General features: G+C 35.0%; 1 protein-coding gene across 1 annotated transcript in view; it reads left to right on the top strand.

The window, feature by feature from the left end:
• LOC142223167 (uncharacterized) overlaps window positions 1-18646 on the top strand; it is a 35599-nt gene extending 16953 nt beyond the window's left edge. The window contains exons 2-5 of the mRNA XM_075293004.1: window positions 12762-13187; window positions 13264-13464; window positions 13524-14238; window positions 16699-18646. Coding sequence (XP_075149119.1) covers window positions 12762-13187; window positions 13264-13464; window positions 13524-14238; window positions 16699-17135 — 1779 coding nt within the window. The 3' untranslated portion in view covers window positions 17136-18646. The remainder of the gene's footprint in view (window positions 1-12761; window positions 13188-13263; window positions 13465-13523; window positions 14239-16698) is intronic.
• Window positions 18647-25426: the final 6780 nt, after the last annotated feature.

Here is a 25426-nt window from a genome sequence, read left to right as displayed (position 1 = left end):
AGATTAGTTGTACAACCAATCTTGCAATCACATTTACATTTCATTCAAATTTTATTAGCTAAATGTTTGCAAAATTATTATAGCAACTTGATACTGACGGATTTTGGGTGGAAAGTTAAACATTTTGACAAAAAATACAACAATTATTAATAAATTTTTCCGATTTATAACAATATTTTTGATTAATTGGCGGCTAGTTTTGAGTCGAGATGAGTCGAAATATTCGGCGGCGGCTTCGACTAGCAAAAACTGGTCGGCGGCGGCTAAAATTAGCGGCGCGTCTTCATTCTCTGGTCACCACGCTGTAGGTGTTATAAATTATTACATATGTTTACACCCAGAAAAAAGTGACCCCTTCTTTAAGTTAAAATGAACTCATTGTGAAAAAAGTTGAACTTCGTATAGCGCCAAAGACATTTTTATTTGTTTGAACGATGTGATTTTCGTAGAAATTAGATAGAATGCATTCCATATATTAGTTAACATTTTCCTATATTTATGTACCACTATACTACCGAATGAAAAAATTTAACTGAATTGAGTTCATATATGGAATGATTTTATTGAACTTTTGTCATTCATTTGGACAAATCTTAAATATTTGTGGTAAACCTTTTACTTTTTACTTATTGGTACTGCTTATCTTCGTTTTTAAATACAATTTTATTTATATATATTTATATTATATTTATATATAAAGCAATTTTTCTTCAATAAAAGACGTGTTTTATTAATATATTGAATATATTTATTAAGAACCAACAGCATCGACTGGGCTTAAAATATTAGTTATTATTCCACTATTTCCATGTAATGTTATCAACTGTAAGACGCATTTTTCTTCTTCTTGTACCTCCCACTTTTAATAAGTTGCTGCTTTCTGCAAGATGGGTGCCGCATTTTTTAACAGTCGATCAAAAGCGCATAAGAATGAACATTTCTCAAGCTTGTTTGGATCGTTTTAAGCGAAATAAAATGGATTTAAGCGTCATTTCATAACTGTTGATGAGAGATGGATCTACTACTATACTCCAGAGACAAAAGAACAATCCAAACAATGGACTGAAGCTGGAGGAAGTGCCCCAAAGAAGGCAAAAACAATTCAATCGGCTGGTAAGGTTTGGGACTTCAAAGGTATTTTATTGATTGACTATCTGCAAAAGGGTAAAACAATAATTCAGAGTTCTATTGCAACCTTTTGGATCAATTAATGTACAAATTCGAGAAAAACGTCCTGGCTTACAACACAAAAAACTAATTTTTCATCAAGACAACGCACCAGCGCACAAGAGTGTTTTCACAATGGCTAAAATCAACGAATTAAAGTACGAGTTGCTTGACCACCATCCTTATTATGCTGATTTAGCTCCGAGTGATTTTTACTTGTTCCCAAATCTAAAAAAAATTCCTTGCTGGCAAGCGTTTTACCTCAAATGAAGATGCAATTACAGTTGTAAACCACTATTTTGAATACCTTGAGGAAAACTATTTTAATCAAGGGATAGAATTGCTAGAAAAGCGTTGGACTAAGTGTATTGAAGTTTCAGGAGATTATATTGAAAAATAAAAACATTTTTGAAAAACTAACTATTCTCTTTCATTGATAGGCTATGAAGTTTCCCAACCACGAGGGCGGTTCACGATTCCAAAATGAATACGAATGAAGGGATTGTTATTCTTCTGGTGTTTTCTTTCTTTGTACACCATCACGAACATTCATGGACGTATTGTTTGTTATTTATGTTTAATAATTTTCAAAAAACGAAACATTTCCTCACTAATTTAATATAGCAAATATCTTATATATTTTATTTGTTATTTATTATATTATTTTACTAAATTATTTTTTAACAATCTCTCCGTATACGATAACAACACGATTCCAACTAAAAAAAACAACTCACGCGCAAACATATCGATTACAGTATCGATTATAGGTAGATAAAAAGAAATATAGGAAAATGTCCTATATTCTAACAAGTGTGTTTCTTTAAGTTTTGTTTTTAGTTTAGGATTTTTTTACTGAATCAAGTAAATTTTATTATTTCACACAAAAATTTACCTTAATGGAAATAAAATGGCTAAACTAAATTGATGAACATTTTTTCCTTTAGTTTAGAAGGTACTTTTGTACCTTCTACTTTTGTATACAACACCTAGAAGGATACGATATAGACATATTTTGTCTTTGGTAATAATGCTCAGGATCGGTCCCTGAGTCGATCTAGCCGTGCCCGTCTGCCTATCTGTGAACATATTTTTGTGATCAAAGTCTAGGTCGCAGTTTTTAACTTCAAATTTAACATTTTTTTTGGGAAAATTGGTCTAGTTTTAGACATATTTCTTTCACAAGATTTGCACTTATATGGTCCCAAAAGTCAGAGTTTTTCACAAGGAGTACAATTGATAGTATCGTAAATTGTGTCAAATTTAGTTGAAATCGGTTCAGATTAGATATAGTTTCTATATATATCTTTTGCTCAATTTACACTCATATGGCCACAATGGCCAAATTTTTACTCCGAATTACGTGAAATTTGGCACAAGGGGTAGAATTAACATTCTTACTATGCATGCTAAATTTGGTTGAAATCAGAATTAGATATAGCTCCCACATATATTTCGCACGATTTAAACTCGCACGACCACAGAGGCTATAGTTTTACTTGCACAGGGAGTAAAATTCAATATATATCTTTTGCTCAATTTACACTCATATGACTCCAGTGGCCAAATTTTTACTCCGAATTACGTGAAATTTGATTTAAACTCGTATGACCACAGAGGCTATAGTTTTACTTGCACAGGGAGTAAAATTCAATATATATCTTTTGCTCAATTTACACTCAAAATTTTTTTTTTTACTCTGAATTACGTGAAATTTGGCACAAGGGGTAGAATTAACATTCTTACTATGCAGAATTAGATGTAGCTCCCACATATATATTTCGCACGATTTAAACTCGTATGACCACAGAGGCTATAGTTTTACTTGCACAGGGAGTAAAATTCAATTTTAGTTGATATATATATATATATATTTCACCCAATTTACACTCATATAGGCACCGAAAGTCGAAATTTCACGCCGATTTACTTTAAAATTTGTAAAGAGTAGTATTACCGTTCTAGCTATGCATACCAAATTTGTCAAGTTCAGTTCGGATTTAGATATAGCTGCCATATATCATTCAGCCGATTTAGATTCATATGACCACGGAGGCTAAAGTTTCACTTCGAAAATATTTAAATTTTCCACAAAGAGTAGAGTTAACATTTTTATAACAAAGACATACTCTGAAAATGTAGATATACTCTGAATATGTAGATAGACACTGAAAAAAGCATGTCCGGTTCCAAAGATTTTGTCTTTAAAATTAGAAAAATTAGAAAATTAGAATTGATGTAAGGTCTAATTTATGGCGCAATTCTCTTTTAAATTTAAGTAATTGGCCTCAAATGTGAACTTTAGAGCTCACAAAATACACAAAAATAAATAAGATAATTTATATCAGTCCATTTTTGGTAATTACAAATGAGTGTTATTAAAGTGAGATTTAGTTATATAACCCGGAGTCTGAGCCGAGGCTAATGAAACATGCTGGAGTCGGAATCAAGTAAAATTGGCTCGACTCCACAGCCCTGGTAGAAACTATGAAAAAAAATGTTTCATACACCCTCAAACACATTTTGTTTCAAGCATATATATTTTTAGGATTGGTCCAAAACAATATTGTTTGTATTGTTCAAACATATTATGGTTCACCTTAAGGCATACACTGGTAGAAAAAATTTTAATGAAATTTTCTTTGTTTGGATATATTTTTAAGGCGCCAGTTGGTTACTTCCATTACTTTACTTGCAGCATACTCTCTAGGTCTCTCTTTCTAAACACACATATGTTTTTAGACTATTTCTAAATTAATATATGTTTGCATCTAAGCATATTATATTCACAAACATTTTATGTCCCAAACATAATATGTTCTAAAATATTAACATATATGTCCCAAACATGTTATACTAGTTTATGAACATTATATGCTTGCACTTAAAAATATTGTGTTAAAAAATTTGAGTTCCAAACATATAACTTTTACATCTAAACATATGAAAAACAGTCTTTTTCGTCCGTGTAGGCATTATGCATCCTTTGTAAGTCTATACAGATTTCAAAGCAATTGCATATTATTGTTAATGGGCATAATCAACACTTTTCATAGCATTAATGAAAAGTTTATTGCTGACATTGTCAAGACAATCATTTAATCTCTGTTTATCTTTATTAGAAATCATATTCTTGGCACAAGTATCTTAGTGCCTCAACCATTTTCACTGTTACTTCACTACCTTCACCTATCCTATCTTCCAGTTGCCTTTCTGGGGAAAATAATGCAGCAAAAATCTGTCTTGTGTGAGTCTTTGAAATTGTGCCACATTTTGCAGTAACATCTTCTCCTTCCTCATCCAAAACAAGAAGACATATTTGCTTTCTGTCGTCTTCCTCCCCATGCAACTAGAACCTTGAGTCAGCATCAGGTCCCCTTGTCTACTCGTATGGCAGTGTTTGCATGAAAAAGGGTTTTAAAATTTGAAGGCTGGCATCAACATTCGGGCCGACTGCCAAAGTGTAGAGGCAATTGTATTGGCGAGGTTAAAGTGATTCCTTTTTTTAGGGTGATAGATTAGGGATTTGGTATATGTGTATCTATATGCATGCTTGCCTGCTTTATCCTGTTCTCCTGTGCCTAAAATGTCTTACCTGTGACCTTTTACCTAGTACTGGTAATGTATGATTGTGGATGTTTATACAGCTATGGCTATTTGGTCGATTTGGAAGTTGAAAGTAAGTCCCATTGGTAAACTTTCGTATACGTCTGGATCCAGTTGAAACAATACCGCTTTATTGATTTGTATAAACTTACATCATTTTATATAAATGGAGGATGAGCTTAAAGTGGAAAATCGAGTCAAGTCTCCAAAACGGAAAACTTGACGAATAAAGAATAATAAAAAAATATTCTTGTCAAAATTAAATCATGCAACGAAATATAAACACGATTTCGCCAATGGAATGTTGCATTTTCCCAACTTATATTGAATCATTGAAAATCCCGGTATTTCCCGAATGACACCCCTAGTTTTCACACAAATCATCAAATCTGAAGTCAGACTCAATATCCGCGGCTTCACATTGTAACTTAATATCTAACTTGATCTGGAATAGAAAGGGAACTAGATGTAAGTTGCTTTTGCAGATTAGCAGTTACTATGTAATAATTAATATACGCCACTAAGAGCTAAACAAACAGGAAAAGCTTAGACCACATAATAGTCTGAACGAATTTGCGAGTGCTTTACGTTGCAAACGGCGATTTCGTGTGTGCGTGTGTCAGTTTCCCAGCGGCGTAAATCGAGGGCACTTACGATTTAAAGCATTTACGGAACTGGGACATGAGTTCGAAGACACATTTTTAAAGAACTCCTAATAGGCCTTGTTTGGTATTGTGAATAACAATGTGTTCTTGGAACGGGGCGAAATAAAACCATTTTAAAAAAGCAACTCATATTCTCATAGCAAACTCCTTTAAAAAGCCTTTATGTAGTAAGGCAATTTATAAGTTTTTCGACAACGACCCACAAAAATTTAACGGCTTTAAAAAACCAGCTCATATTCTCATTTGCACACTTCTTTTATTTAAGAGACCTTTGATAAGCCCTTATGCCGTAAGTTAAAAAGTAACCGTAAGTTGTTGAGCAAGTTGCTAATTTTTTCAGTGTAAATCAGATGATAATGACGAATTCAGTTCTTACGAAGAATGTGATTTATTTTTTTATAGTACAATTTTATATATTACAAAATAAAATAAAAAAACTCTACGCAAATTTTGAGTTTCATATTTCTATATGAAATTTTGAATAGGCCTTAAATAAGGTATGTAAACAAGGCTTTTAAATAGCTTTCATAGAAAAGGCATTAAATAGGCATTTTTATAAACCCCTATTAAGATGTATACATTATATAAGGCCTTATTATATTACACTTTAGGCTTTACTATAATGACCTTACATGAGTACTAAAAGGCTTTAATATAATGACCTTACATTAGCTTTTATGCTGTAAGTTGAAGTTGGATCCCTTGGTCGGCAATGGTACCCTGTGTAAAAAATCAATGAATATTGGATATGAATGCCTTGCCTCTGCAAATAAATACATTTTATATAGCCTTTTGAAGAGCGATTTCCACCGCTGGGTTATGTTGGAGTGGCCACGTTTGCGTGTGTACGTATAAGCAGCGAACAAGCAATAGCTTTGCTTAGAGTTCCTCCACCACTAATTGCAAACATCCGCCACTCGGAAATTGCACCTGTTCAACAAGGCGGAATATAACTTCGCATCCAATGGAGAATAGGCACAAATCAAAAAAAAATAAAATAAATAAATAAAAATTCCTATTTAACAGTAGTCTATTGAAGTGTGATTTGTGGAAGAGCGCTCCACTGCAACTTAAGAATATCCGGCGTTTTTCAGCTGCCATATTAATGGCAGGATTTTAAAAAATAATCCAATTTATTTAAAACTAACCACTCAATCCTCAGACAATACCGGTAGGACAAAAAAAAATGTTGTTCCACATTCACCCGAGTTCATCCTCATTTGTCATGGATGGATTCCCATTTCCCATGCATGCCTCATTCTGTCGGAGAATCTCTTAAGGACGCGTTTTCTAGAGGCAAACAATCATATCAGGACTATCATCATTGATGTTTGATTGTATTCGCGTCTTTCATTTGCACTGTCATCCATTCATTCGGTTGCTCGACCATTCAGTTCTCTAACAGTTCCAGTTTATTGTTTGGTTATTAATCAAAGTCCAACAACAAATAAACACCTACCAATGCCACAAAACAACAGCAACAACCGGGGCAAAGTGAAAACGCACACTTAAACACCACCATTAGAATACCCCGTAGAAAAATACAGAGCCAGAGCACAGAATATTCCTAATGTGGCCATGGCCAGACAGGACTGGCTACATCGTTCCAAAGCAATGAGCCTGGCAAACAAACTCCGCGCTGCATAAACTACTACTAAAGCAGTACATGAATATATCATTGCACACACATCCATACAAACTAGCCCACCGTAAAGGACACTCAAACTCACATTGTGGCCACTCATTATGTTAATAAGTGTAAAATGGAATACACACCAAAACAAAGGCAAGATGAAAACTCAAATGGGGGCTAGACTTGAATCAAACCAAAGTGAAGATCTACCCACAGAGCATAACCAATCCAGCAGAGAAAGACACAAACACACAACTATAAACGCTATACATGCATCAATGAGTGAAATTAAAAACGGTAATGCGTTCCTCGTACCGTTATATTTAATCATATCTTCAGGTGGTAGCGTATTTTCCTCACGCCCAAACTAAAAGTGACTCAATATATTGTATTGGCTTAATAAGGATGTATATTTTTTAACTTTATTTCAGAAGAACTTTTACTCTTTTATTGAATCCAATAAGCAAGGCCGATGTAGCGAGGCCTCGGTTATGCTATGTGAGGTAATAGATTTTAATTTGGCAACATACCGGCAGCCATCACCTACCGACAGTTACTATGATTGTATCTACAAACTAGGTTATAAAATATCGTTGCCTACAACTGAAGATTCACATAGATTCGACAACCACAAAAATATAAAACATAATAGGTTTGCATTTCAAAAACGTCGTGATGGTGAACATATTAAACTTCCGCAATTAATAATGCGAATTCAGAATCAGAACAAAGTCATGTCGATATTTAACTATTTGTGGCAGGCCCTCAAAATTGCAAATTGTTCTGCAATTTGTTAGTACAAGTAAAAAAGAAGGAAAATTAACGTTTTTTTAACATTAACTCGGTAGTGAAACGCTTACATTATAATATACCACACTACACTTTAAAAACTTTAAAAACTATTTGAAGAAAGTAGTCTGGTACTTTTTGTAATGAAGGAAAAACTTAAAACTAGGCAGAAAGTGGCAGGACACTTTCTTTAAACAAAACAAAAGGAAGAAGTCATAGCTAATGACTTCTTTGGTAGGCACGTAGATTTCCGAGAGTATAAATCTACTACAAATCCTATCGATGATGTAGGAAATGATCACCTAAGGCAGGTAGAACAAGTATATACGGCCGTAAGTTCGGCCAGGATGAATCTTATGTACCCTCAACCATGGATTGCTTAGAAACTTCTACACTGGTAAAAAAAGTTTCGTTAATACGATGAATTTCTACGTTGTATTAACGAAATTCTTCATTAAAAGTCAGCCAACGTAGCATTTCGTTATAACAACGTAATTTTACGTTATATTTACGAAACCCTTTATGGAATACATTTCGTAGTATTAACGAATAATTACGTTGCTATTACGGAGCCTTTTCGTTGCATTAACGAAATTCTTCATTAAAAGTCAGCCAACGTAGCATTTCGTTATAACAACGTAATTTTACGTTATATTTACGAAACCCTTTATGGAATACATTTCGTAGTATTAACGAATAATTACATTACTATTACGTAGCCTTTTCGTTGCATTAACGAATATTATTCGTTGTATGAATGAAATTTATTCATTGTATGGATGCAGCTTATACGTTGTATGAACGAAATCATTCTTTGTATTAATGAAACCCAACCAATTATTGCATTTGAGTGTAGTAGTGTATTATTTGTTGTTAAGATCTTTGAAATATGATTTATATACTCGTACAGTAGGAAATAATATTTATTGATAAATTAAGTAATTTGATAATCATACAGTGTGACTTTCACTTAAGAAAAAAAGCCTCTAATTTCTAAGACCAAAAAATGATAATCGTATCGCCGTGTCCATTTATCAAATCTATTTTTGCAACCAAGGTTCATTACGGCAATTGTTCCGCCTTCTTCATCTGAAAGTTCACTTCCCCATGGCATTTTCACTAAAGAGCCTCCGGAGGTCAAATCTGGTGATCGGTTTATATGGGGGCTATACATTATTATGGACCGATGTGGATCATTTTTTGCATGGTCATTAGAGACCATATACTAACACCATGTACCGAATTTCAGCTGGATCGGATGAAATTTATTTCTCTTAGAGGCTCCGCAAGCCAAATCTGGGGATAGGTTTATATGGGGGCTATATATAATTATTGACCGATGTGGTCCAACTTTTGCATAGTTGTTAGAGACGATATACTTATACCATGTACCAAATTTCAGCCGGATCGGATGAAATTTGCTTCTCTTAGAGGCTCCGCAAGCCAAATCGGGGGATCGCCCAGCAAAAAAAGCGTCGCCAAAAAAGTAATGAAAATGTTCTTTTTGGATCCGGAAGTGGCGCAAAATTGACGCAGAAGCGATGAATTTAACATGGGCTTGTCATAGGACGGAAGTCCTCCATTTCAACAGCCGTTGCACTGAATTTGCATCACTTCTTTAGGTGTGATCGGAATTCAATGTTTTGGATGTAAATTAAAAAATTCTGCAATATTTTTGTCAAATAAATAATTTTTAATAATTTCTAATGGATTCTAACGCTTGTCGGAGACGTTGTACCTCAAATATTTTCAAAAATGCACAATTTTTTCAGACTGTATTTAGCATTTTTTTCGACAAAATTTAAATGATTTGTACCATTTTGTGAATTCTTACTCTGTTTTTAACCCATTTTATAGAAAAAAGTTAAAACCACCCACTAAAAGTATGGAAAAACCAAGTTATAAAAATTGAATTAAAAGAACTTCCTGGGTAGTTACAATAAAGTACGTCATTGGGAGTGCATCTTCTGGGAGTGCTTTTAAAGTTGTGCCTTTGGAAGAACTTCCAAATTTTTTTGCTGGGCGGTTTATATGGGGCTGTATATAATTATTCAGATTATGTTTCAAATTAACTTGGGACGTTGACTCACGTTCAGGTTTTGGACCATAACTCGTGACAATGTTAGAAACATGCATTCAGTTTTGATCGTCGCATGTATGGTACTAAATCGAAGGAGATTGCTTTGTATTTGCATTCGCGCAAAAACCCATGGTCTCTTTTACATGCGACTCCTCGTGGTGATGTCGTTTTTGTTTATAATTTCTCATTTTTTATAACAAAGTTTATGGCACAAACGCATTGTTATTTGCTCCAATACAACCTGCTTATGCTGCTGCAACAGCAAGCCATATAATATCTCTCCCTCAAATGTGAGGGACCCGTGCCATTGTTAATGCGAATGTTGATAGCCCAATTGTTGGTGTTGGTGGTGAAGTCTTTGTTATTGAACTGTGCCATCGGTGCAATGCTATGTTGCAACCCGTTTGTGGCTCTTGTCCTTTTCTGTGATGTGCAGCGCTGTGTTGTCTTGTTTCTTTTTTCCTTTTCTATAAAAAATGAGTTCGCATTTTACGCATACACCAAAAAGATCAAAAAAGCTCCGCCTTTAAAAATATCACAGTAGACGTTACATGCCGTGTGTGCGTTTGTGCTGATGTTTGTTTCAATAAAAACTCCTCTACACGTGTGCGTATATGTAGAGGTGTGCGTGCCTTATGAATGGCCAGGAGGTTTACTTCGTCTTTTTTCTCATCTCATATGGTCGCAATTGCGATTTTTCCCCAACAGCTGCAGCAGCATAAAAATTGTGCGTAACCAATGCAGCTTCAAATATGAATCTCGCACTATCAATTGTGATTGGGTTTGTTCTGCGTGGAATGATATTTCTTCTTGCCGCGCTGCAAGTGCACTCGAGTAGGCCTAAGAGAAATTCCTTTACAAATGCAAGTTTGGTTGTGTTAAATGTTCAGCGGAGCTACTATTAAACACATTAAAGTAATTCGCTCATATTCCCAATGGTAATAAGATCCACCATTTCAAGATTCTACTTAGTAAAAGGACAATATTATGTATTACTACTTTATCACCGATAATAATTGTGTCCAACTGTGGGTTTGTATTCCGCAGCAAAATCAATTGCATAGGCTGCTCATACCCTTTACTCAGCAGCCACACACACTCTCATACCAAATGCAGTGTTGAAGCATGCACACCCCACCTCACACATTGCACCAAGAGAATTCGAATAAATTGAATACCACAAAGTATGCTGTAATACTTAGTTAGTTTGGCATTATTGGTTGGTGGAACGAAATGATGGAAAATAATAAAAAACGACACCTAAAATGGAATCAGAAAGCTCAAAAACAAAACAGTGAGCGTTGACATGACAAATAATCATAAAAACAATTTAGGAAAGCCACTGCTACTCGCACTGGAAGGCTATGTAAAACGAATGCATACATGTTGGCCTGCCTGCGTTCTCATCCTTTGGAGTAATATAACAATTTAGCCTACTTTTAAGGGTGTTGTGACTAGGAAATTATTGCGGGCGCACTGCGCTTTCCCCGGGGAATTGTAGATGTAGGGACGGGGAGTACGTTATGTATTCATTTGTTTTTTTGATCCAATGGTTATTTTTTCATCATTTTTTCTGCATCCAGAGATCGATGCAGGGTTTCCTACTAACAGACACTATTCACTATTCGGTAGTTTTATACACTCACGTGATGTATTACATATGTGTTTAGTGTGTGTGGGTGTGTGCTTATGTACATGCACGGTTCATTTGCTAGCTGTGTTAGCCCGGAGACTAGACATATGATATATACCACAAAATTTAAACAATGCCCATACACATATCGACATGACACGGACTCTCCTTTTTTATGAAATCCTAACGCGGTGGTCGGTGGCAAAAGTTGAGTCAGTTCTAGTAGGCTACAATGACCACTAAAATGCGGCATGGGTAATAGGTGGCCTATTCGAATTCAGCGAAAAGCTCAATACTGTGATGACAGTGACAGGGCACCCAATGATACCATCGCGAATTTAGGCGTTAGATGCATGGCTAAGGAGTGCATCACCCCAAGGCCGTGACAATGACGATAGTTTTAAAAGTTGAGCTCAAATTACTGCCAGGAGGAGATATATTTTGACAATGTGCGTGTATGTGTGTAAGTTGGTTGGTTAGTCTGGTGTGTTGGCGGTTCTGTAGTGCTTATGTATTTTTATTTAATAAAAATAGATTCCTTTTTTTGTATCAACTAAAATTTTTCCGAATGCATTTTCAATAAAATTTTATTGTATTGAAGGGTATGCAGTTTGTTCCTCATATATGTTATGAACATAAATCTATGTTCATATATGAGCGTAACATTTATGTATATATTCATACATATATGCTATATTATAATGGAATATAAGTTGAATTAGAATATATAAATTTATATAATACATGACTATGGCGAGTGGGAAATATTTGGTCGCACCTCTCCTAAATGGGCGTAACAAATTAACATTTATTTCTTCTGGGAATACTTTGCGAATAATAAAGTTAGAACATAGTATATGACCTTTTGACGTTACCTTAACTTGGTATATCACCAACTGAAAATAATCCATCTCAATTTAGTCTAGTTCCTTCTTAAAGGTTGGTTTCAGAATAAGCATAAGCCAGGCAGCTGAAAATTTGAATAGTTTTTTATAGTCCTGTAATTTCTGTCAAAGATGATCTACGCTGTGGCATTTTTATCTGTCGATAAAATCGTGAATATTGATCAAGGGTTCTATCCCAGTCACTGAAGTATTTCCTTATATGTACAATAGTACGAACGAAATTTATTAAAAATCTCAAGCATACACAATAATTTTCAAAACGAACCCTTGTCGTCCTTTGTAGGAAGCAATACCTCCTGCCCCAACTACGGATACAACTAACTCTTCTGATAATAACACAGAAGTCGATCCATATGCCGGGATTATGAAGGATGCCGATAAACTGAAGCTTATGCTCCTAGCGTGGAACTACCAAAACTCTAATGCAGCACGTAATGGAGCCGAAGGTCCGGACTTAAGCATTGTTGGAGGTCTTTGGGCGCAGTATCAGAGTGCTTTAGCACAAAATGCTGCTGCTTCCACCACAAAAATGGATTCGTCCTTGTCTCCCGTACCGCGAGAAGGCAATCCATCTCCTATGGAAGCCCAAGATGAAACAAATTCATCGGGGCAGAAAGAAGAAGACGAGGGCTCTGAGGATGATTCGGATGATAAAATTGATGAAAAGTTAGCCCACTCCCATGATCCCGAGCGATTAAAGGCGTTCAATGTAAGTATGCGTGATGGTAAATACTCATAAAGTATGATAATAACCAACCAACAATTTTCCTACACCACTCAAATAGATGTTTGTACGCCTTTTCGTAGATGAAAATTTGGATCGAATTGTACCGATTTCGAAGCAACCAAAGGAAAAAATTCAAGCGATTATTGACTCCTGTGCACGACAGTTTCCCGAATTTAGCGACCGCTCCCGCAAACGCATACGAACTTATTTGAAATCGTGTAGGCGCAATAAGAAGACTCGAGATGGCTGGGAAAACACGGTAAATGCTACAGATGAAGAACTCATTGAATCTTTTGATCAACCGAATATTTATTTTAGACCCGTCCAACACCAGCTCATCTAACATCTGTGCAGGCCGAACAAATTTTAGCCATTGCTTGTGAAAACGAATCCCTAAATGCCAAACGCATGCGCATAGGTCTGGAACCAATTACGCATGCTATTCCCGCTCCCGGATCAGCAGTGGCTGCTGCAGCCGCCTTATTGCATAACAACAATATTAACAACAACATAACTGCGGCCACCACAAGCTCAGCCGCATCAGTAGGCGGGGCCAGTACATCATCGACTGTTACGTCAGCCTCAGCTAATGATGGATCAAATGCTGCTAACGCAGCAGCACTTCCATTTGCCACATGTACTGGCTTTGCTCGTTCCACTCCTAATACGGATGCTCCAGAGCCATTATCACTCACACCTGCAGTATCTGCGGCTGCTGTAGTGGCTTCCTCTAGTGCTGGCAGTGGTGGCATGAATTCAGGCCGCAGTTCTCCTTTAGCTTTAAGTTCAAACGCCAGCATTACAGGAATGGATATTAAACCTCTGACCACAGCCACGCTCTCCAACGGAAATGCGCCGAATAATGCTTCAACAGCATTGACCGGACTACCCGCAACAAGTCCACTGTACAGGCCAACGGATTTTACATCACCCACAACAGCTTCACCGTTTGTTGCTGCTGCTGCAGCAGCAGTGGCTGGCAGAGCACAAACATATCCGACATATTTCCCAGGTGTAACATCGCTAGGAAACGGTGAGTACTAATTAAAGAAAATCATAAATTATACGAAATGTTAAACCATATGTTGCCCGTTATTTCAATAATGGGCTGAAGACTTGTTTCTGTGAGTGTAGCATTCCGGGGCCATACGAGGATGGCTTTATATCTCCGCGTGTATTATCATCACAAGCATTTGTTGAATCCTATAGCATGTTAGTTTGAAAAAAAAAATCGGGGTTTCGAATGGCAAAACGTCGAGATCAATGGTGAAACCACAAATAATTTTTGATATATATTATTAGGATATTTATTTATTTTTTCTTTCTTCACGAATCCAAAATTCCAAATCTACAAAAATATAACAACAACAAAATTTATTAATACATATTTACAAAAATAATGAAAGCAAAACATTTTACTAATTATTAATTAAAAATAAGAAACAATAAAATATAAAAAACAAATGCCCATATTCATAATAATTTACTGACAGTTTATCGAAGGAATTTGTATGGTAATAGTAAGTTTAAATTTAACGTTAACTTTTATGAATATGAGGGAAAATGTTTAGCTAAAAATGATACTCAATACATTATCATAACAAAAACAATTAATATAACAAAATAAGAAAACAAATTAATTAATTAATTAAAAAATAATAAATATTTATTACTATTTAAAACGATCGAAAAAATTCTACGGGAGGCCACCTCTTCAAATGGGACACTCTCGAAAGAGGACAATATAAAATGTTTGACATGGTATTACCAGAGATGGCCTGTATTTTTTTTTTTTTAAGGTTTGTGCAAATTTGTAAACGTCGTAAAAGTCACATACACGTCACAAATGTAGAAAAAGTAGCAAACGTCGCAAACTCAAAATACTTCAGTTCCTTCAGCTAGACAGCGAATGATATCCAAGATGATGATATGTGCAAAGAAGTTTCAGTTCTCAGGAATGGTAATAAAATTATAAACGAGTTTAAAAAAACTTGGGAAAAGATTTATTTCAATTGGAAATTCCAAGCCAAAATTGTCATGAACTATTCGATGGTGCAGTAAACGTAACGGTCGGTACTCGCTCATAGTTATCCTTTCACAAATTACTACAGAAACTGGAAGGAATGAAGGAAAACAACTTAGGTCTTCCATAAGTGACCCAGCAAAAAAATTTCGTCGAGTAAAGGTGGGTATTAAGTTCGAGTTTAGCCGCTAAAATCGCTAAAGTGAAAACTAAATCAGTAAAAAAAGTCATACAATTATACAAATTTTGTTGCAAATTTTATTATAACCTGATGGGGAATATCCCAAAGCAAATTTTCACAAAGTTTGTATTCCTTAAAGTGGATTAATTAAGAAAAGTAATCGTGAAAAAATAGCAATTTTAGCGGCTAAACTCGAACTTAATACCCACCTTAAGTCAAAATATTCAGACAAAGGAAATTAATATATTCTATACTCTTTTTAGTAAAATGAAAAAGAGGGAAATAGTGAAAAATTAAATAGTATAAAAACAAAGTTTAGTTCCTCGTTATTAATAAGTTGTCCAAGAGGAGTTGGCGGACACATTCAATAATAAAAGCGGGCATTGAGTTCGAATTTTGCCGCTCAAAATTATTTTTCATTTTAGCGAAAAAACTCGAATCTCTAAAAGCAGAATAACATTATAACTTTTTTGGCAAATTATATTTTAACTTGGTGGGGAATGATCCAAAGCAACAATTGAAAAAAAATATTTCCTTTAAAATGAATGAAATTATTCGTTAATAAAATTCATATTTGTTTGTATTTCTAAATACGATCAATTTTAAATGGTGTTAAATGCTAGTAAAAAAAATTCTTCCAAACATATAATATGTTTGGTCTAAAAATGTTTGCAAACATATAATATGTTCACATAAAACAAACATAACAATGTTCCGGCAATATCCAATAATATATCTGCTTCCTGCAAAATATGTTTGGAACATATGTTAGAGAAGCGATTTCTTGAGGGTGTATGAGCCACGAAAACCAAGAATAGTTTGAAGTTGCGAACAAGAGACGTAAATCTAGTAGAGTTTTGAATAGGTATAATACAAATAATTTTTATGCCTTTTATCAAAATTAAATTAAAAAATATTCACAATTTCTTTAATTCAAAATTAGGTGGGGTTACTACCTTTGCGACATATGTCGCAAAAGTCACAGTTTGTGACAGGAAAAGCCCGGTTACATTTGTCCCATGTAATGGGACAACCTTGGATGTCGATTTCTGAGAGGTTTCACTATATTTGTAAAATTAGCTCAACACAGCTGATTTCTGAAAAATATATCCGAAAGCAAATAAAAAATATTAACAATTACTAACAAAGCAAGCTACGTTTAATCTTCCTATTGCCTTTATGTGACTTTGATCCATTTCAATGTATTCTCTTTTGGTACCGATCTTGTTATCGATATTTTCGTACTTATTTGAAACACAGATTTAATCTCATTTGTCCATTATTTTCAGTGACTCCCACCGACCTTTCGATGAAACCCTCTTGTTCGTCGACCATCACCTCAAATACCCCTAGCACATCCGTCAATGTAAACAACCAAAGCGCCAACAACAACAATGGTCCCAGCATCAACAATTTAGCCACTCTTAACCAACTCAATGCCAATACAAACCTTAACAATGGCAATGTCGGCACTCATCAACTGCAACAGCTGCAACAGGTTCAGCAGCAACAGACTCAAGACCAGCAACAACAGCAGGGGCTAAATAACATAAATCCCAATAACGGTCTAGATGCTACTGCAGTGCGCCCACCCCTTTTGCCACACAAATTGAGCCCCAATGAAATAACTGCCGCACGTCAAGTTATCTCCGCTTACAGAGAAAGTGCAGCATTTCTTCTGCGCACAGCCGACCAAGTGGAGCAATTACTTGTGCAGCAACAGTAAGTGTGGGTTTTGTCCAAGTGGATGGAGCAAATTTGGTCGATGCATATGAAATGATGATGAAACGATCGACCAACCACCAATTGCAACAGGGTGCAACTGATACTAACCCAACTACAATTACCCGACACTTACACCAACAACAACATTCTTCCGTTTAAAACTAACCGCAAATCTAGTTTCGCAAGAACCCTGCCACAAGCAGTAATTGGATAGACAGACAGAGAGAAGGATAAAAACGATCACATGTGACAGGATGGTTCCTATTATCCCATAAATACAATTTAACCGATTACAACATAGTCTAATATGAATCACGCTCCTTGCAAACTCAATACAACTACAACAACAAAATAGCCAATCATAACTAAAGAAAAAATACACACACACACTCATGCAACCCATTAGAAAATCAAATCTTCCTTCCCGATAGTCAAAACGTAAACGTTACGCGCCATAAGCAATGGCTAACGTTAACTGAAATAGTAACGTCGCTGTTTCACCAGCGATACCCAAAAACATCAACAATCCCAAATCAATACACACGCAAAAAAAATATACAATTTTATGCTACCACTTCAAAACGAAATAAAACCCAATTGATAGAACATATATTAAACAACTGCATAAGCATATAAATACTTGCATACCTTTACATAATAACGAAGCAAAACAATAGTGTTGATATTACAAACCCCTCTCCTCAAATACGAGTGTTTCCCGCTTCCGATTTGTTACAATCGGTCTGATCGCCATTTTGTATTTAATTTTTTTTTTAGAAAAACAAATCAGATGTCGTAAGCAGAAACTAAACGTGCCGTTGTAAATTGTGAACAAGAAGTATTTTAAAAATTAGTACGCGCAAAACAACCACACATATGCAAAAAAATTAGACATTAAATGAACTACGATTTTAAGAAATGAATGAGAAGCAGTACGACACAGGGTGATATACAAATTATTAATATTAGCATCGGTTATAAAATTTTAGATACCAAAACCTGTGTTTCCATTTCACAGCTACCTAATTTAGAAATTTATTGTTTTTTTTTCGATTAAAAACATATAACATAGTTGGCGCTAATCTCCCAACTCTCAGACAAAGCGAGGGTGCAAGTAAAACTGCAACATTCAAAGTCTTGAACTTTTTTTATTGAAATTAAAGAAATAGACAAAAAATAAGAAAAAATAATTACGACAAAAAAAACCTATTATAATATGTAATCAAAATAATATTGAAAATATGCCACAAAGTTATTGATTTTTATAATTTTTAAGGTTTATTATGTAAATTTGACTAGAAAACAAGTAAAGCAACCCCTACCCCATATATCCCATAAAAAAATCATTCGATTTTAACTGTGAACTCCATAGGATAACCTGGCAGAGGTGAACAGCATTATGACTACAAACCACCATGCTACCTTAAAGCGCAGCAAGACCAGTCAATATTTGTCAAATATTTAAATAGTATTAAAATATAATAAATACAATGAATTTATGAATTAAATGTACATCTATTATATCGTGTTTCAATCAGCTTCGAAGGTAAGTTATATACCATGCATACCTAATTTTGTACTTCAGGTTCTAACGAGCAACAAATTATAAAAGTTTTACGTTATACATTTTTCCCCAAAGTATATTTAAGACCCAAAAGTAGTTTTTGGTATATTTTTGCTCTACTTATAAGCTCCTAAATGCGATCAGCAAAGGTTTTGTATGCTGTTATGTCTCAATTTCATAAATATTCAGAATTTTGGGCGAATACTGTAGATATTCATAAAAAATTGTTTTAATTGTGTTACGATAGCCCCTAAGTTGACATTTTTATACCCTCCACCATAGGATGGGGGGTATATTAACTTTGTCATTCCGTTTGTAACACATCGAAATATTGCTCGAAGACCCCATAAAGTATATATATTCTGGGTCGTGGTGAAATTCTGAGTCGATCTGAGCATGTCCGTCCGTCCGTCCGTCTGTTGAAATCACGCTAACTTCCGAACGAAACAAGCTATCGACTTGAAACTTGGCACAAGTAGTTGTTATTGATGTAGGTCGGAGGTATTGCAAATGGGCTATATCGGTCCACTTTTACGTATAGCCCCCATATAAACGGACCCCCAGATTTGGCTTGCGAGGCCTCTAAGAGAAGCAAATTTCATCCGATCCGGCTGAAATTTGGTACATGATGTTAGTATATGGACTCTAATAACCATGCAAAAATTGGTCCACATTTATGAATTTGAAATTTGGTACGTGATGTTAATATATGGCCTCAAACACCCATGCAAAAATTGGTTGATATCGGTCCATAATTATATATATATATGCCCCATATAAACCGATCCTCAGATTTGACCTCCGGAGCACCTTGGAAGAGCAAAACTCTTCCCATTCGGTTGAAATTTGGTACGTGATGTTATATAGTATCCAACAACCATGCAGTAATTGGTTCCTATCAGTCCATAATAATATATAGCTCCCATATAAACCGATCCCCAGATTTGACCTCCAGTGCCTCTTGGAGAAGCAAAATTCATCCGATATGGTTGAAATTTGGTACGTGGTGGTAGTATATGATATTTAACAACCATGAGGGTTGGAATTTGTGGATGACAGTCTTTCGTAGAAGTTTCTACGCAATTCATGGTGGAGGGTACATAAGATTCGGCCTGGCCGAACTTACGGCCGTATATACTTGTTATTTATTTCAGTCAAACTAAAACATGTTTTAGACCGCTAGGACAGTATCCAGGTCAATATTCGAAAATTTTGTTTTGGTATAAGCCTAGTACTAAGATCACGTTTTCGCACAAAAAACTGTTATACTCCATATAAAAACGTTAGCGCGGAATAAATGCGAAATCATTGTTTTGAGTATTTTCAGACACATATTTATACAAACCTGGATTTTTCGCACGAAAAAATAGGCAGGCATATTATTTCGCATAAATAAAATAACATCCCTTGGTTTGAGACCGTATTTACAGAGATAGATGAAGATATTCGTTTTTCGCAGAAACGAACTTAGTACTAAGCAATACGGTGCGATGAAATCAATAAGATCCGATTTGGGAACCGAATTCAAAAATGACATTTTTAGTGAATCGTGTAAACTATGCAAAATTGATTTCTCCACCGCGTATAATCATGAAACGTTGGGAACCGTCTAACGGAATCACCGCGTTTTTAATGAATATCTTAGGTCGTTTATTGACGAAAATATTTCAGACTGGGACACTTATTTAAAGTATTTTACATTTTTCCGCAACACAACAACAAACACCGTTTTTATACCCTCCACCACTTCTATGGTACAGGGTATAATAAGTTTGTACATTTGTATATAACGCCAAGAAATACCAGTTTCAGACCCATCGTTTATTATACCGATCGTCTTAGAATTCAATTTTGAGTCGATTTAAAAAGTATAGCTCGCATTGTAGATCCGATTGTCCTCAAATTTGACATATTTCGACTCAAAGACTATCCCTATTGATTTTGGAAAAAAATCACACTTCTTTACGTGAAATTTTGCACAGGGAGTGCAATTGGCATTCTAGTGCTAATTTTCGCTCAAATTGGATCAGGCTTAGATATAGCTCCCATATACAGTTTGTCAAGAAAGTGTTTTGACAATGGGATCAAAATTATGTTTTGTTCCAAAATTAAATATAATGAAATTTTAAAATAATATTTTATTATGTATTTTGCAAAGTATACATACGTACACAGAATTAAAAATTTTATAAAATATTTAATATTTCAATTTTTTTTTTTGGATTTGAAATAGTTGGCAATGTCAAAAGACTTTCTTGACAGACTGTATATCTTTCCATAGGCCAAATTTTTGCCCTTATTTCCTTCAAATTTTGCACAAAGAGTATATCTGATTGTATTGTCAAGTGTGCTAAATGTCGTTGAAATCGATTCAGATTTAGATATAGCTCCTATAAATATCTTTCGCTCGATTTAGATACATGGGACTATCGGAGGCCAAGCTTCATTCCAATTTGAACAAAATGTGTGCCAAATTTAGTTCAAATTGGCTAAGATTTGGATATAGCTCCATATATGTACACCGATCTCCAACGAGATTTTACTCAAACTGACTCGACATTCTATCTTAATGTGTCGAATTTGATCCAACTCGTAGATTCAGATAAAGCGCCATATATTCTTCCGATTTAGGCGTCTGAGATAATTTCCCCAGGCTATCCACAGAATCGGACAAGATTTAGATAACGATCCGGGTTGCATAGATTTGGCTTGATGTAGCCAAATATTGTTACAATTTCCATAATTGACCACCTATCTTGGCGAGATATAGCTCGTAGCAAAAATTTTAAAAATGTCTCAAATTTACCTACACCTCTTATACATACGTATTGCCCGATAAATCATAAATGCACTTTTGTGCAATTGCATGAAAATGGCTCTTGCGTTATGTTTCTCTTATTATTACTAACATTGTGTTTCGTCCCAAGGTGTTAGACAATTTAATTTTTAAGTCTATTTTTAGAAGTATAAAATCGGTTATAAAAGAAACCTTTTTATAGCTCAAAGAAATTGGAAATTGAAACAGTTGCTATCAAAAATGTTGGTATATAACTATAGTGATGAAGGGTATAATATAGTCGGCCCCGCCCGAATTTAGACTTTACTTACTTTGGCAAATTTTGTCCAGACGAACTAGTTTTTGGTAAACACGTAAATTTGCCTAATGAATTACTAAAAGGAATATTAGATCCAATTTACAATATTGATAACTATAGCAAGGAAGTCAAATTTCCACTACAAAAGAACTACTACAAAAACATAATAATAGAAATAAAACCTATTATGACCGAAATGCAAAACCTTTTAATATAAATGTAAATGATAGTGTACTAATTGATAAACAACCGTATGATAAATTCAAAAGTATTTATGAAGGCCCATATTTAGCTAAGAAAATTGATAATTTAAGTTATTCAAGGCAAGAATTCAACGAGTTTGGTACGCCTCGTTTAATTCTAACCTTTTCCAGGAAAACGAAGGTGTAGTGAACACACCTTATAATCTAACAGGTTGGCTGATAAGTCCCCGGTCTAACAAAGAAAAACACATTTTTTGTCAAAATTCGTTTTTATTGTTCAACATAGTTCCCTTCAAGAGCGATACAACGATTATAACGACCTTCCAATTTTTTGATACCATTTTGGTAGTACTCCTTCGGTTTTGCCTCAAAATAGGCCTCAGTTTCGGCGATCACCTCTTCATTGCAGCCAAATTTGTTCCCTGCGAGCATCCTTTTGAGGTCTGAGAACAAGAAAAAGTCCCCGGGGGGCAGATCGAAGCAATTCGAAGCCCAATTCATGAATTTTTGCCATCGTTCTCAATGACTTATGGCACGGAGCGTTGTCTTGATGGAACCGCACTTTTTTCTTCTTCATATGGGGCCGTTTTGCCGCGATTTCAACCTTCAAACGTTCCAATAACGCCATATAATAGTCACTGTTGATGATTTTTCCCTTCTCAAGATAATCGATAAAAATTAAAAACAGAGGCCATCACTTTGCCAGCGCACTTTAGAGTCTTTCCACGCTTCGGAGACGGTTCACCGGTCGCTGTCCACTCAGCCGACTGTCGATTGGACTCAGGAGTGTAGTGATGGAGCCATGTTTCATCCATTGTCACATATCGACTGAAAAACTCGGGTGTATTACGAGTTAACAGCTGCAAACACCGCTCAAATTCATCAACACGTTGTTGTTTTTGGTCAAATGTGAGCTCGCGTGGCACCCATTTTGCACAGAGCTTCCGCATATCCAAATATTGATGAATGATATGACCAACACGTTCCTTTGATATCTTTAAGGCCTCTGCTATCTCCATCAACTTCATTTTACGGTCATTCAAAATCATTTTGTGGATTTTTTTGATGTTTTCGTCGGTAATCACCTCTTTCCACTGCGTTCACCGTCCTCCGTGCTCATTTCACCACTCTTGAATTTTGCATACCAATCAATTATTGTTGATTTCCGTGGGACAGAGTTCGGAAACTCATTATCAAGCCAAGTTTTTGCTTCCACCGTATTTTTTCCCTTCAGAAAACAGTATTTTATCAAAACACGAAATTCCTTTTTTTCCATTTTTTTCACAATAACAAAAGTTGCTTCACAAAAGACGCTCTATCTCACAAACTAATTGACTTACAGACGTCAAATTTTGTCTCGAAGGTTGGTACTATATAAAAATAATATGCATTTAATACTAGCGACGCCATCTATGCGTCAGACCGGGGACTTATCAGCCAACCTGTTATAATGATATCACTATCATCATAATGATCATCACTAGCCATAAGTTATCGATAACCATTGCAAATGTTTGTATCTTATGCGTCTTACAGACTATAAGTTTTTCCGGACGGAATGTCTGTGTGTGTAAAGAATCTTACAGTGTGTCCAATCGATACAATTCGTTGATGACTAAATAATCGGTAAATGTGTTATCGATCCCATAAACATGCAGCAGTATCGATTATGCCTTCGTACTTAACTTATAATGTGGCCAATATATGGGGTATGTTCGACACGACCACTGTCGTCCGGATAAACTTATATTCTGCACGGCGCATTATTGTAATTTGTCACTCTCTTATTATCCCCACCACGTCGAAAACAATCGTATATGACATTAAAAACTCATCGGGAAAGCGCCGTCACTATTGAGAAGTTGTACCACGCCAAATTACTACAAAAAATTTTTCTCATCAGTGCAATTATTAGGTGCCTTTTTAGATCAATTTAGAACGACGCCAATAAGAGCCCCTGCTAATTATAAAAAAGTGCATTTTAAGGTATTTGTAAAAGAATCATTGTGGTCAAGTAAAACACGATTATGTAGATGTATATTAATTTCATTAAACATTTATAAATTCTTATATATATAAAATTTTTCCGTTTATCTCATCACATTTAAGACAACTTTTTTCATTAAAGGCCGGTACTATGTTCATTCTTGCAAAAAATTTTTATGGAAACCATTATTTCGCACATAGAAAGCGGCGTTTTTTTTAGGTAGCTTGGAGCGCTATTTTACAGGGAGCGATATTGGATTAAGTTGGTGATTGTTGCTTGTTTTTACAAAATAACATTTTATTTTTCCTTGGGCAATTGATCTGCTATTCCTTTGATCCTTTGTATAGTTTCGGAACAAAAATATGGTCCGTGTTTGATTTATAAACCCGCACAAATAGTTTAAAAAAAAATAAATTATTTCTTAATTCACATTGCAAATGGCGCCGTGCTATAAACGTCAGTTTTTCAACATGAAAAAACAAAGTATCACAAATGGAAAAAATTTCGCAAATTTTTCGCATTTTTTGGTTTTGTATGGAGTTTCAACGCGAAAACCGAACAGAGTACCGGCCTTAATAAAAGAATGATGTTGAGTAACAGGTTGCAAGTTACAAGTTGCAGCGTCTAACAGTCAGTGCTTTTATTCTCAATGGAGGCAGCGTGTCTGGAAAAAACAATCACTTTATTCCATTTGGAAAGTCGAAAATTGTTCACCATATACCTTTCACAATTTAGGAGTAATAACTATGTTTTCAGCACTTTTTTTCGTTTTTATTTAAATAAATTATAATAAGCTAGTTACGCTTGGCGTTTCACAATATATAAAATGGCACTTCTAACAGTAGTGGTGGCAAAATACTTTCATGTACATTTTGTACTTTTTGGTATGCTTCCCCCATCACAGTTGGCGATTGTTGTAGTGACATTTACGAGTCTGTGGTAGCGATGGGGATGAAATGGAACTTTGAAATGCTGGCAGGGATAGATCATTTAGGTATTGATTTGATTTGAAGCATTTTTAATTTTATGAAATTATGAACCTCTATCCAGGTGTACAGCTTTATAATTTTTAATGCTTATTTTACTTTCATTCAATTTATTTTGATCATTAATGAATTTCAAAATATGTTTTCTTTTAGATGAGAAACTACATTTTTCGACATTAAATTTGGAAATATTCTCTAGTATTTTAATATTTGAAGGGAGTCTACTTCTTATTTCAATTATGAGTACTTATGTCAATTTAATATAAACGTTATTAATGATATTTTTATTAAGTTCAGAAATTCTGCACTCGTCGCAAGACTTTTCGAAAGAATACCCTAAATAGCAATATAGATTAGAAACAGGATCAATACCACCTTTTGTATGGAAAGCACTATATATGCTCACAATTAATGGATGCTTGTGTTTCATTAGAAACAAGATCAATACCACCTTTTG

The sequence above is a fragment of the Haematobia irritans genome, chromosome 2 (assembly GCF_050003625.1).
Source record: "Haematobia irritans isolate KBUSLIRL chromosome 2, ASM5000362v1, whole genome shotgun sequence".
Taxonomy (NCBI): domain Eukaryota; kingdom Metazoa; phylum Arthropoda; class Insecta; order Diptera; family Muscidae; genus Haematobia; species Haematobia irritans.
The sequence above is the reverse complement of the archived record's forward strand: the minus strand, read 5'-3'. Positions and strand labels throughout refer to the sequence as shown.